The sequence below is a fragment of the Trachemys scripta genome, chromosome 7 (assembly GCF_013100865.1).
Source record: "Trachemys scripta elegans isolate TJP31775 chromosome 7, CAS_Tse_1.0, whole genome shotgun sequence".
NCBI classification, from domain to species: Eukaryota; Metazoa; Chordata; order Testudines; family Emydidae; genus Trachemys; species Trachemys scripta.
The window spans coordinates 115,043,004-115,057,870 of record NC_048304.1 but is presented as its reverse complement, the minus strand read 5'-3'; the positions used below and the strand labels follow the sequence as shown (position 1 = coordinate 115,057,870).

The 14,867-nt window shown below is 43.7% G+C and overlaps 1 protein-coding gene across 6 annotated transcripts in view; it reads left to right on the top strand.

The window, feature by feature from the left end:
- VWA2 (von Willebrand factor A domain containing 2) overlaps positions 1-14,867 on the top strand; it is a 76,054-nt gene that overhangs the window by 40,083 nt on the left and 21,104 nt on the right. For all 6 annotated transcript variants that reach the window (XM_034777917.1, XM_034777916.1, XM_034777921.1 and 3 more), the window contains 6 exons: positions 269-378; positions 7,898-8,092; positions 8,614-8,747; positions 9,699-9,831; positions 12,278-12,333; positions 14,268-14,375. In XM_034777917.1, coding sequence (XP_034633808.1) covers positions 269-378; positions 7,898-8,092; positions 8,614-8,747; positions 9,699-9,831; positions 12,278-12,333; positions 14,268-14,375 — 736 coding nt within the window. The remainder of the gene's footprint in view (positions 1-268; positions 379-7,897; positions 8,093-8,613; positions 8,748-9,698; positions 9,832-12,277; positions 12,334-14,267; positions 14,376-14,867) is intronic.

The following is a 14,867-nucleotide window of genomic DNA, read 5'->3' as shown; positions in this document are numbered from 1 at the left end:
ACTCAATAGCTCGCCTCACTCCCACTCTTATCCCTCCACCACCCCCAATCATAGTGAGCTTCTGCCATCCCCTTCCCCCTCCCTTCCCCCTGCCCCAGCTTTGGAATGTGAGTGAATGGTATTTATTGGAGGGTCTTAGCCAAAAAGGGCAAGGAGAAGAGTGTGATTTATCTTGAAACAATTCAAGGTCCCTAAATCTGTCACATAATCAGAATAATACAACCCTCCCAACCACCTGCTCCTTATGCTATTTAACCTTGTCTTTCAGGTCAGAGTGGGAGTGATACAATTTAGCTCAACTCCCCAGCTAGAATTCCCCTTGGATTCGTATCTAACCAAGCAGGAAGTAAAGGAGCAAATCAAGAAGATTGTGTTCAAGTAAGTTCTATTAGACAGCCCTATTCTCTTTGAGGGGGTGCATGTTTTTCTGGCAAGGCCTTGTGTCCTGTCCTTCACTGCTGACTAGGAAGGAGTGAACAGGATTCCCTCTAGAGCTCATCAGCTGTGCCTGTTGTAGCCAATGATTTTAGTTTAGTATCAATTTACTGTGTGATGTTCTGATTAATCAATTTATGTTACATATATTCATTGTATGTTAATTAGAGTTAATTTGTAGGATTATAAAAACATAAGATTGATCAATATTTAGAGAAACCGAGTATTAGACATGAGTAAGACAAGCTGAAATGCAAGACCTGTAGGTTGAGGCCTGTAAGACTTTAGCTTAGCTATTTTAGGCCTTGGAGACAAGAAACGATGACATAAGTGACCGAGAAATAACCTGATGCCCTAAGATTATGGGTAAAGAGGTAACAAGTGATAATATTGCAAAAAAATTACCCAGAAGATTGCGGTCTTTTTATGATCAAATATTAAAGGCACATCTGTCTCAGACGTGTCTTAATCATGGGATACAGGTTTTGCATCAATGCTAATGAGAACAAAGGGAACTTACACAGCCTATAGAAAACTGGGGTCCCTTAAGTTTCCAGGGGACACAGACCAATAAGAGAAAAGAGGGTGGACACTTTTATGGATACACGCAGAATGTAGGTGTAGACAGAATCACATTATAAAAAGGGGATGCCCAGAATGGGAAAACTGAGCTTCCTCTGGGAGACTCCAGCAAGAACCATCTCCCTACTGATGATCAAGCCATGAGAGGCCCATCAGACCCTAACACTGTTGTTAAGGATGTGAGTATAACTATAGTTGTAACTTGTGCATAGGTCTGCATAGAATTTCTATATGCTTTGGTAATCAACCTTTAATTGTAACTTTAATAAAACTTCTAAAAGAGACTAGACTTTGTATTGGTAAATATATGTGTGGTCACTACCTTTGGTCTTTGTGTTCTTAGAGACTCTAAATCTGAAGCAAGTAGCAGAGTTGACTTTCACTCTGTTAAGCTTGAAACTGTAGTCAGCAGAGCCGAACCTTTGGTGGCGTAATACCATATTACAAAATTCACTGTAATTAAAATAAAAGGCAACACTGTCAATCAACTGTAGGGGTTACTCTGGAGAGAGACACTCTCAGTCCCTGCTGGGTTGGCCAGTTAGAATGAAAATTGAATGTGGGGCTCCCATGTGGCAGAGCAGTGGTCTAACACTAAAATGGCCTTTTGAGTCCGTGATTGTGTCTAAGTCCAGATGAGTAGTTCCTTTAAGTGCAGTGCCATGAATTCTTGTAGGTCCCCATGAAACTTGAAAGGAAAGGAGGAAGCACTGTAAATTTGACACAGAGGTGAAGATCACGCACAGATTGTAACCACACATGCCATTTTGTTACTTCTTGCACTTCACACAGCTTGTTCGCTGCAACTAGACTTGGTTGGTTTCTATAGTTGTCAGTTTCATTTCTGGTCTTTGTTTCTTATCACACTGTGGTTGGGTTTCCATTTCCACAGTCTTGTCAACCCATGAGTTCAAAAGTCTTGATCGGGCCCCCAGAATCAGAAGTTCACCTTAAAAATCATGATTTAAAAAAAAAAATTACTAAAAAAGATAAACATCGGGTTCTTGTTTGTCTTCTGGTCTTTGAGTGTTTAGGGTTCATATTTTCAAGTTGTTCTCCCCAGTCACAAGAGATAGTGGGAACACCTATCCCTGTTGAAGTCAAAGGCAAAACTCCTATTGGGTTCAGTAGGCCAAGATTTTGTCCTAGAAACTTACTTTTTAATGAAAGTTGAGATTTTGACGTATTCATGTAGCTCTAGGAAATGGAGCTGGAGTTTCAAAGAAGCCTATGAGTTGAGATTCGTGCTTCTGTCTCCTTCAGGCCTCTGAAAATCCTAGCCTAATGGTATGCCTATGCCATCATACCTAGGGTGACCAGATGGAAAGTGTGAAAAATTGGGACGGGTGAGGGGAAATAGGCTCTAATATAAGAAAAAGCCCTGACTATCGGGACTGTCCCTATAAAATTGGGACATCTTGTCATCCTAATCATACCTATGTCAGTGTAACTGTGCTGGCATAACCCCCTAGTGTAAACACACTGTACCCCAACAAAAAGAGTTTTTCTATCCATATAGGAACCACCTCCCTGAATATTAGTTACATCAACAGAAGACCTGTTCCATCGACACAACTGTGTCTACACTGCATGTTTTGTCAGCATAGATAGATTGGTCAGGGATGTGTTTTTTTCACACCCCTGACTGACGTAGTTATGCTGACATTACTTTTAAGTGCAGAATGAGCCTTAAGCTGTAAGAAAGGAAATTGGAGCCGAAATCATCTCCTTTTTAAAAAGTGCTCCTTTCTTTTGTTTGGGTGGAAGGGAAGGTCATATTGAGCCTATGAAAGTAAGTGGGGACAAAATATAGGAGCATCTCCCAGATGCTGTAGAATTTCAGCAGAAAAGGCATTAGGGTTAAAGGATCAGCTCATTCAATAGCCAAAGTGTCTAAACCAATTCTGAATATGGCCCAGAATTTGCAAACAAACTCAAGATCCTCTTCAACTTCTTCAAGCGAGCAAAATCTGTTACTTTTTTCAGTGACAACTTAATTATACAGTCTAGAAAACCTTTTGTGTAATGTTCCGGGGGAAGGCTAGCAGAGAGATACCAGCTCCTCTTTGGCTATTGTTTCAAAGCCACTGAGAGCAGAGAAAATGAAGCCACATTGGATATCTGGAATTTGGTTTGGCATTGAAAATGTCTTTTAATGATGGCAGATGAATGTTGACAGGTCTAACAGAAATAATGGCCTTGTATGTGGCCATTTCATCTAGTTTTAGATGAAAGGCTGAAATATAGGAATGAACAAAATAGTTATGGATGGATTCCAGCTACCAAGTGAGTTATGGGACTAATAATATGCTTGTTTTATACATAGGAAAGCCTGATTAATAGAGTTTAAGGCCGGAAGAGACCACATATATAACACAGACCATAGAATTTCATAGTTATTTAAGCCTATATCAAGCCTATATTTAGTGGTTCAGCTAAAGCATCTGGGTCAGGAGAGGTTGCCCAGTTATCCAAGCTCACACCAAGATTGGGATTACCCACTGACTTTAACAGAGCAGTGCCAATTTTCACCAGCTGAGACTCTCCCACTGTTATGAAGTAGCATTATATTTTCAGTCATAGTAACTGTTAGTTCAAGCACCTCCGCTACCTCTGTTGCTGAGTCAGAGCTTGGGACATGTTGCAGAATTTTAGATTTTTATGGATGGTTCAAAACACTTAGGGATTGAAACAAATTGATGGCCAGTAGCGTCTGACCAGAGAAGCTGCTGGACAGACTTAACATAGGTTCTTGAAGTTTGGTTGAAAATAATAGAAAGTTGTGGGGGAGAATGGGTTTATGCATCAGAGAGAAGATAAAAGAAAAGCTTCTAGAATGCATTACATATAAAAGAAAGAAAGGTATATGGTGAAACAAAGAGACGTAAATGGACTTGAAGAACTTAGGAGCTCTGAGCATGCATGTGATCAACTACTATATATCAAGAAATTCAGTCGTTATTAAAATAAAGAATCATTCAAACAATTTAAAAGTGATTTGGAAGCACAGAGTTGTGTATGTGTGTGTGAGACAGAGAGGCCGTGTGTGTTACCATATGTATATGAAGAAGAACATCATGCCTCAAAGAAAGAATTGACATTTGCAGTCTGGCTGCCCTTAATTGCTTTGAATTGAAGTAAAAGCAATACTAAAAGGCAATAGCAGGAAAAGATTTATGTTGAAACTCCTCAGCCAGGATTAGAAAACAGATGGAAATGTCTCTTCGGATAGAGAGGCTTAATTAGCCAAAGGGCTCAAGGTGGTCTGGGCTTACTCTGATATCAAATGTTGAATCAAGGATGGCAGGTTACAGAACTGTTGGCTTATATAGTCCGCAGGAGGAATGGGGGCAGGAAATTTGTGGCTTATCTGGATATAGTTGTTGGAAGTAACACATGACAAATGTTAAACCCTAAAAAATAAGGGTAAATGTTAAAGGGGCCAGGGTTAAAATAAAGGTTTGGTGTCAATACATGGTGGGTCTGCAGTATCAACTCCCCTAGGTTTTACACTCGACTAATTGGGTAGTTCTCATTCAGAGTAGTATGTAGGACTGAGGCCCTCACTTGTAAACTCCTCAGGAAAAGTACCATGTCACCTTCTGCCTGTCAGTGCCCGCGCAAGGAACCCAGTGCTGACTGGGAGTTCTCTCGATGCTACTCTAATAGAAGGCTGAGATTTTTCAAGGCCACCTAATGGAAATTACGTGTCCAAATCCCTTCGAATTAAACAGCTCCTTTATAGCTCAAGTTGGGCAGCTGAAACTGAGGCACCCAAAATTACGGATCCCTTTGGAATATACAGTCCTCTTCACACAGGAAGTCTGGCTGTGGCCAGGCCAGAAATAGAAGCCTGCCATAGCCGTGCCTTAACAGCATTTAGTATTTATGTCTTTGTACTGCGGAAGTGTCTCAGAGCCACAGTCCTGGATCAGACCCCACTCATAGAATCCTAGAAGTGTAGAACTGGAAGGGATCTTGAGAGGTCATCTAGTCCAGACCCCTGCACTCAAGGCAGGACTAAGTATTATCTAAACCATCCCTGACAGGGGCTTGTCTAATCTGCTCTTAAAAACCTCCAGTAACAGAGATTCAACAACCTCCCTAGGCAATTTATTCCAGTGCTTAACTATCCTGACAGGAAGTTTTTCCTAATGTCCAACCTAAACCACTCTTGCTGCAATTTAAGCCAATTGCTTCTTATCCTATCCTCAGAGGTTAACAAGAACAATTTTCCTCCCTTCTCCTTGTAACAACCTTTTCTGTAGTTGAAAACTGTTATCATGTCCCCTGTCCATTTTCTCTTCTCTAGACTAAACATTGTGCTAGGCTGTGTGTACACGCGAACAAAAAGATGGCCCCTGCCCCCAAAGAGCTTACAAACTAAGACAAGAGACAACATGTGGCTAGAGGTGGGAGAGCCCAAGGAAACAACTACAAGGCCTTCCTTCCTTCCTTCCTTCCCCAGAGCTGTGCTGTATAGAATTGTACATTTGTGTTTTTCCTACAATTTTACATAGTATTTTATTCACTTTCTCTGTCCCTCAAGCTGCCTGTGATGTGGTGTGAATTAGACTAGAGAGCTATCCGGTAAAAGTGCATTGTTTAATACCCAATAAGGAATTAAGTCTTATAATTACAGTTAGAATTGTATAACTGTTACAGTCTTACAGCTAACTGTGCGTGTTGCAAGATACTGGGGAAGGAGATGAAAAATATGGATTCTTATTCTGTATTTAAATAGCAGGCAGCAGTTTACAACACCGACACTATAGACTTTTATTGTTAGCAGTTGTAGAGCAGCTGCAAGACTCATAGGCTCTGTCATTCTCTAGTACTTAACAACTATCCAGTTTTATAAAGTAATTTATATCACTGGTGGAATGTACAACCCATTGGCACTTGTGTGGGTACAGATTTAGTTGGGTACTGGAGAAATGATAGTCCGTGTTAAAATAATTGCTTTCTACCTCATTAGCATGGCTAATAGGTATTCCCACTCCAGCCTCAGAATATCATGACTGCCAAAATCTTCAGTTACTTGACTCTCTTCGCTGCAAGTGCATCTCCAAGAACTGCATTTATGGATCAGTCCCTGAATTAGACATGGAGGAAAGAAGAACACAGAAGGTGCGGGGCTTTGTGCTTCAGGCATTTCACTAAGAGTCACACAACATGGGTTAAGTTCCCAGATCTGCCTGTGTGACCTTTGCCCTCACATGACCTGCTCAGTGTTCAGGAGCAGTCAGGGCCAGACTTTCCAATGCTTAGCACCCAAAGTTAGGGCCAGATTTTCATAAGGACTCGTCATTTCTATAGACACCAAATAAGGGCCTGGCTCTAAGAAGTGCTTATGGACAGATTTTCGAAAAACCCCAGCCGAGATCTTCATCCCTTGGAGCTCCTTTGAAAATCTGACCCTTAATCTCTCTGCCTTGATTCCCCATCTGTAAAATGGGGATAATAGTACTTCCCTTCTCCCACCCTTTGCCTGGTCTATTTAGACTATAAGCTCTTCAGGGAAGAGACTCTCTAACTATATGTTTGTACAGCACCTAACACAATGGGATCCCAATCTCCACCACAGCCTCTAGCTGCTACTGTCAGACAAATAATAATAATGTGATGAAACAGTGTCCCATGATTAGAGTATGTTCGTGTCAGAGACAAAAACGAAGTGAAGTTGATAATTTGTGCCAATTTAAAATGGTTGCAGGCTTGACCCCTTCTCCAGTCAGGAAAGTGGCAGTGGCCAGATAATTGAATTCTAAAGCAGATTGGGATACTTGGGGCTGCTTATTTGCATATTAATACCCAGAATGCTTTTCCAGCTTGGAGCTGTAGCTACACAGCTGTGCTCTATTAGCTAGAATCATGGATCGCTTTTCCCCACCTTTACCTTCCTAACCTCACTGGTTTAATTTATTGTGAAATCCAGGTGAACTGCCTCGCTCTTTGTTCATCATTAATTGAAAAGGAATGCTAAATAAAGAATGCTGTGTATTCTCCCTTCATCAGTTTCCAGGGATACACTCCGAAGTCCTTTGGGATTTGCATTTTTGGGGAGTTTATTAATGACGAACAAATGGCATGCTGTGGAAAATCAAATTAACCAAAGATTAACAAGAAAGAGAAGGGACTGTGCCTCTGGGCACAGCTGAATTGCCAGCCCTTAATTAAGAAACATTCTCCAAAACAAACAGTGAGTTGCCATGCACAGCCTCCCTACCCTCTAGGCGTCTAGCTATAGTTCGAGTCTAAAGAAATGCACTAAGGTTTTGCTCTCTGTAAGGGGCTTGTACCTGCAGTATAAAATCTATACCCATTGGAAAGCAAGATGTTTGAGGTGTTCATATTTTCACAGACACTGTACGTAGGGCTGGCAAATGGAAGATTTCATTGTTAATCAGCTCCCCCGTACAGGGGCAGTGTAGCTCTCAAAGCACTTTGTAAAGAAAGGTCAGCCTCACTATCCTCATGGGAAAACTGAGGTATACACTATTGACGTGACTTGCCAAAGGTCACAGGGGGGAATTGAACCCAAGCCTCCTGGGTCCTAACCCAGTGCCCTCTCCACTGGACCATGCTGATTGATATGGTCCAGCCTTCTCAAGCAGCCATCCCATTATTGCATTTGTGGATATTTTTCTCAAGGCATATCTGCACCTGTGGGGTGGGGAGGAAGAGTCGAAGGAAGAGGAGCTGTCCGCTAATAGCAGGAAGGTGGTGACGGTTACAGAATTAGACGCATCACTATGTGCAGAAGGGCCCTAGACTTGGTGCTACCAGAGAGCAGGCAGCGGGGAATGGGAAGAAAGCAAAAGGGAGTTGGACACTTGTCCCCAAACCTCTTCTTTCAATTTTCTCTTGCTTGTTTCAGAGGCGGGAGCACAGAAACGGGGCTCGCACTGAAATACATTCTCCGGAAAGGTTTCCCTGGTGGCAGAAATTCCTCTGTCCCTGAAATCCTGATCGTCCTCTCGGACGGGAAATCACAAGGCAATGTAGCAATACCCGCTAAGCAGCTGAAGGACAGGGGCACCACAGTATTTGCTGTGGGAGTCAAGTTTCCAAGGTAGGAAATTGTCTTGTGCGGGGGCAGGGAATGGTGCACTGCTAACAGACTGGCCATTGCCTTCAGCATCTAAGTCCCCTGAGCAAGACCAAGTGGGTGAGAGGCAATTACAGAGTTGGAGGTGTGATTTGGGGAGGGACACAGAGGTGCTGGGAGTGAAGTGGTTTCCATCATATACAGTTTGGTTTAATGGCTCTCAGCACCCCCCACTATACAAATTATTCAAGCCTCCCTGGAGGGATATGAATGTGGAGCAGGAGGTCGTTTCGTGACCGGGGTCAGAGAGAAAGAAGGGCGCTTGGAGAGAGAAGTGCTCTGTTAGGAGCCGGTCTTTAGAAATGTCAATGGATTTTTAAGAGCAGATACACTGGGATCCTGTGTGGACGTAAAGCTCCATCGCTAGTAGTTCTGAGTGCTTGTTCTTTTTAATGCCATCCAGGAAAATAACTATGACTGCAAAGGGACTGTTCCTGTTCTTTAATGCCAGGAGATTGTGTTGACATGTCCTGTCACCCGTGCAGGTGGGAGGAGCTGCACACGCTGGCCAGTGAACCAACTGAGCAGCATGTGCTGTTTGCTGAACACGTGGATGATGCTGCCAATGGCCTGTACAGCACCCTCACCAGCTCTACTGTCTGCAGTGCTGTCTCTCCAGGTAACTCTACGCCACCGTGGTGCACGTTTGCTGATGACTGTCCTACCTTTCGCTTCTGTCTGGGGATTGTCAGCTTGGCCTTTCACTTCCAGAGCCTCTCTCCGAAGCTGGCACCTCTAACGCTGCTGACAGGGTGGCACGGTCTATCCCTTTGTGAGAGGTGGTCTTCTCTGTTTAGAGGAAAGAAATAGAGGCTGTTGAGAGGTTAGCATCCATCAAAAGATGACTTCAAGGCAGAGCCACACCCTTGTGTGTGCTGCCCAAACCCCAAGGCCTGCCCAAACCCCAGGGACTGTGTGGGAGAGAGGATGGTCCAGTGATCAGTGAGCTCTTCTAGTTCTTAGGAGACCTGAGTTTGAGTCCTTGCTATGCCACAGTCTGACTGTATGATCTTGGTCAAGTCACTTAGTCTCTCTGTACCTCAGTCCCCGCATTTAAAATGGGGATAATTCCTACCTCAAAGGGGCATTGAGGATAAATACATTAAAGACAGTGAGCCACTCGGATATACAGTAATGGGGGTCATATAAATACCTAAGATAGATGAGAGGTGAAAATCCCCTAAGAACCACATGTGATCATGTAAGTCACATTGCTTAATCCACTACTGGAAGGTGCTTAGATGCTACAGTGATGAGGGTGGTATAGGCAGCGATGGAGAACAGGAGAACATGGGTGGATTTGGTGGTTGCAGATATTGTGCCAGAACAAAGCAGATTAAAAAGCTGCTCCCAGGAATCCAGTAAAGGGCTGACCTGCCCACCAGCAGCACATTTACTTGTTTTGGGGCATCACCGAGGGACTTGTCGAAAAGCTGCAATGAACTCTCTTTGCGGGACAATGAGACGAGCTGTTGACTGAGCAATATCCCAGCTGTGTCAGCTCCCGCTCCCAGACAGCTTCACTTGCAGACAAATGCACCAGCTATTTTGTGTGTGCTCTTTGTGCCAGGTTGCAAGATTGAATCTCACCCTTGCGAACGCAAGACACTGGAGACCGTGAAAGAGCTGGCTGGGAACTATATGTGTTGGAAAGGGTCAAAGAGACCCAATGCAGTGCATACATCTCTCTGCCCGTTTTACAGGTAAGTCAGCCAGCCTGCTCTCTTGAAGTTAGTAGTACACACAGAGTGAGAGCACACACACATCCGTTGTTGGGTACGATGACTTGGGTTTATGATTTACTGTAACTTTATATTAATATTTATATTACAACAGCACCTACTGGCCCCAGCTGAGGTTGGGACAGGCTCTGTACATATACATAGTAAGAGACAGTCTGTGCCCTGAAGAACATCCAATCTAAGCAATGAGTGAGAGAGGAAACTGAGGCATGGAGAGGCAAAGTGACTTGCCCAAGATCACCCAGTAGATCAGTGGCACAGCCAGGGATAGAACCCAGATTCCCCTGTCACTGGACCATCCTGCCTGTTATGTAAACAGCCTCATTTATGTATTTCACACAATTGTCATTTGTGCAACACTTGCTTATAGTCTATACAATAAAGAGAGTGGATAAAACCCCGACACTGTGTTGACCCTGAAGCAGAGAAGTCCTTTTATCCGTGTGTAGTGGACCTGAGAGTCCTGGGAGACTCTGGCCTAAGGAGAGGCTTCGACAGCTGTCTGAAAACAACTCGCACTCATACTGAAGCAAATATTAAGCAGCTAGGTTACAAACAGAGAGGTATATTATCAGGTCAGTGGCAGTGAGTTGCACAAGGAAATTCCTCTCGCGCTGAGGTGAGGATGTATCTGAAAGATTGTGACGCTTGTCAGATCCTTAACGAAATCCAATGCCTTCTAAAAGCTTCATTACTGTAGTTTGTACAATAAGTGAAATCATTTTAAGGTGACCTGCAAAGGAAAATGTAGGTTTGTGCTCTTTGTTTGTTTGTTTGTCTGATGTAGAAAGGGAGCCTGAAAGGGAGGGAGGTAGAAGGGGAGGAATCGTTGGTGTTTTTTCCCTGGCTTGTTTTTTATACTAGAAATTCCGGTCTTGTCTATCCTGGAAAACATTGGGAATCTAGTAGGATTATGACATCAGATACCAAGGAAATGAAACTTGACTCATTGAGCTGGGAATCTATTTTTATTCAGGCTGTCCAAAATCTCAGGTTTATTTGACTCCAAATGTCTAACAAACCCCTGGAAGGAAAGATCTGTTAAAGACTGAGTATCCTTTCCTCTTCAATTAAGGACTGAGAAATGCCACACTACACTTCTCTAAGCCCCAGTCATGTCCTCCAGGGAAGACTAGACTTGACAAGGCTGATATTTCTAAAGTTTAAAAAAAAAATCGGGAATCCATCCACCTTTTAAAACAAAACTCTCCTACCCCCTTGCATGTTATAAATAAGGCTATGTTTTAGTCACGGGTATTTTTAGTAAAAGTCATGGACAGGTCACGGGCAATAAACCAAAATTCACAGCCTGTGACCTGTCCATGACTTGTACTATATACCCCTAACTAAAACTTGGGCCTGGGTGCTCCAGAGGGGGTCCCGGGTCCCCCAAGGGTGCTGGGGGCTGTGCAGTGGTGCACAGCCCAGAACTCCTGCTGGTGCTGGAGGGGGGTGAAGGGGCTGGCAGGCTGGAGGGGAACCGCAGCCAATGGGAGCTGCGAGTGTGGTATCTGCAAGCACAGGCAGCGCACAAAATCCCCTGGCCCTTCTGCCTAGGAGCTGCAGAGATATGCCAGCCGCTTTCGGGGGGAGACCCCCCGTCCCCCGAGTTAAGCACTGCCCTGCAACCCAACCCCTTGACCCAGCTCTGAGCCCCCTCCCACAACCAAACTTCTGCTGCTGTTCGGGCACCCCTGAGCCAGCCGCACCAGCCCCTGCAAGAGTCACAGAGGTTACAGAAAGTCACAGAATCCGTGACTGACACGCAGCCTTAGTTATAAACAAGCAAAAAAAGGACAGAAACATCATTTATTTTTCCCTTCCAGGTCACCTTTAAGATGAAATAAATGGTTTAAAAAACCTGATCAATTCACTCATTGATCTCATGTGGAGGGATTCTTAGGGATCAAGAATTGCTTCCTAATCCAGCCCTTGCTCTCATATTAACTGGTCAAGTTAGAGCTGGTTGGAAACCAGAGTTTCCATTTCATGGGAAATTGCAACATTTCAACATTTGGTTTTATTCGAATTCAGAACAAAAAGTTGATATTTCCCACAGAATGAAAAGTCCAATAAATGTCAATTCAGAACTATTGAAATATTTGGTATTGTAAAAATATTCTAATAGCACATATTTTAATTCAGCCTATAAAATAGTTAGTAGTATAAACAAAATGAAGCAAATTGGTAGTCAAAATAATTTGTTGCAACTTTTTCACATCAAATTTTAATTCGGTCAGAAATCGATCTGTTCCCATTAAATGTTTCAATTTTGACAAAACTGCATTTTTTGAGGGAAAACTCATTTGTCAAGAACTTTGACTAAATGGTTAGCCTTGCAAATGCCTTGTTAATCTTTTAAATACTTGGTCCAATTTCATATTTTGTATCAATCTTTCTATCTTAGTTGGAAAAGAGTCTTGATAAAACACCCGGCCAGATGCTACCGAACTACATGCCCAGGTAGGACATGATCTTTCTGAAAAATCTCATTCACAGTCTAAGAAAAAAAAGTGAACTAAAATCAGGTGATTATTTTTAAACCACATTCAGTTCCTCAGTAAGGATCAGAAAAGTAGGGATCATAATTCTTAATGGGTGTTAGTGAGGAATCGACCCTTTACCAGTCTTTCATTAACCACTAAAGAAAGGAGTGTGATGTCTTGTTTCCCTCACGTTCTTGACCATGAAATCATTCTGCTGTCTTAAAACAGTTACCCTTCAGTCTCTCCCTTCACTCCTGGAGGAGCTGGTTCACCTTTAATTAATCTGAAATTCTTCACCTTCTTGTTTGCTGATAATAATTCGGGAATGGTGCGATTCTATTGTCATCACCTGCATAAGCCAGCAAGAAATAGTGTCCAAGTATTGCATTAATTTGGGGATTGCATTGCTACCAACGTGGAATGTTTCTGCTCAACTTGTAGTTGAGTGAGATGCCTTCAGCCATGTAATTTGGAACCATCAGGAGTATCATTCATTTAAGGTTTCAGAGTTGTAGCCATGTTAGTCTGTATCAGCAAAAACAATGAGGAGGCCTTGTGGCACCTTTAAGGTGCCACAAGGACTCCTCGTTGTTTTTTCATTCATTTAGGAAGGAACCTGACACTTAGTAGTTGTGTAACTGTGGTTGTGTGGGAATAGCTACTCTGGTTGATTTACCAATATGACTCAGTGGTTCAAAGCCTGGAGTGACCTGATTGCTTTATTTTTCCTTGAATGCCCTTTAAAAATACATCCTCCTCATTTAAGCCCCCTGATTCGGAAGGGAAATGGAGATTCCTCGCTCTAGCAAAATTTGTATGTGCTGCGCAAGCAATGCAGTAAATTCTGGAGGAAAGGGTAGGATTTGAAAATGAAATGGCTAGCTCCCAAATTACTGTTCTGATACTGTCAATGTATGGTGTCACCATGCCGTGCTACGGGGACACGCCATAAATACAGCCCAGCAGATGAAACGTTCAGTGATGGAGTGTTTTGAACTGCTTGCATTCACTATTTCTCCTGGTAGCTTTTGAGCAAAAAGCGTTGTAAGCCACTGCCCAGAACCATAAGTGCACCGTATGGTCCAAAAGGAATCTGAACAGAATGGGCCAGATTCTAATCTCTTCTCTGCTGGTGGGAATCTGGAGGAAGTGCACTGATTTCAATAGTTACTTCAGATTTACGCCAGTGTAACTCCAGTGGAGTTACTCCAGCATTTCTCTGATGTAAGTGAGTTCACTCCCCAGCAATTCAAGTGCAAGGTGGCAAACCACACTTAGGAATGGACAGCTTTGCAGAACCGACACTGAATTGTAATGTGGTCTTACAAAACCGTGTTCACAAAGAGTCGGCTTTTTTAAACGGTTGGCGCTGCCCGTGTCAAGAATGGATTCATTCAAGTGTAAATAAGTTACATTTAAGAAATTCCTGAGTTCTGCTAATGGGGTTGATCTTTGTACAAGGGAGGTCTAGGTTGGACATTAGGAAAAAGTTCCTAACTGTCAGGTGGTTAAACACTGGAATAAATTGCCTAGGGAGGTTGTGGAATCTCCATCTCTGGAGATATTTAAGGGTAGGTTAGATAGACATTTATCAGGGATGGTCTAGGCAGTATTTGGTCCTGCCATGCGGGCAGGGGACTGGACTCGATGACCTCTCGAGGTCCCTTCCAGTCCTAGAATCTATGAATCTATAATACTCAAGCAAAGCTACACAGAAATCACAGCCTTACTTAACTGTGCTTTACTTGAGTAGAGAATGAGTAGAGAAAATTCCCTTCCAACTGCCCCAGAGCCCATCTGACTCTGCCTACGCTCAAAACACTTACGGCTAATCTACTGTGTAGCATGACTGTATCTTCTCTCTGGGCCCAACCCAGGCGCTCTCCTTCTCCTTATGTGGTGCCTTTGCAGATCCCTGCGATTCCCAGCCTTGTCACAATGGAGGCACGTGCGTTCCAGAGGGATTAGAAAGGTACCACTGTGTGTGTCCTGTTGGATTTGGAGGAGATGCCAGCTGCGGTATGTTGGGTCTAAGCCTGGTCCACTGGTGCGGTGTTAGCTCTTGAATCTGTTGACTGGGACCATCCCTCTGCACCTGCCTTCCTGTAACAGCCCTGGTATACAATTATAATGCAGTTTGCTGGATGGGGTTGGGGCTAACCACTGCCTTTTAAACCCTGCTCCAAGGCCTGAGTTTGTTTGCCTACCGCTTGATCCAGGGCTGTAGGGCTGTCAGTGGCTGGGACTTGCTGCCTAGTGCTCCCTGAACTGGTGCTGACTGAGGACGTTCAGCTTTATCTGCTTTTCCAGGGGATGATCCTGCCCGCTTGCTCCTCAGAGCCCCTGTGGCTGCAGAAGGCACCAAGAAAGGAGTCCCACCAGTGGTGCCAATTGAGATTTCCGGGAGGTGGCAAATTCCAGTCCTTCCCTCCCCCCCAGCCCCTCATAAGAACCCTGTTCTGGTCCCTGCTTGCCTCTTCCCCCCCCCCTCCCCTGAGTCTCCCTCAGCTA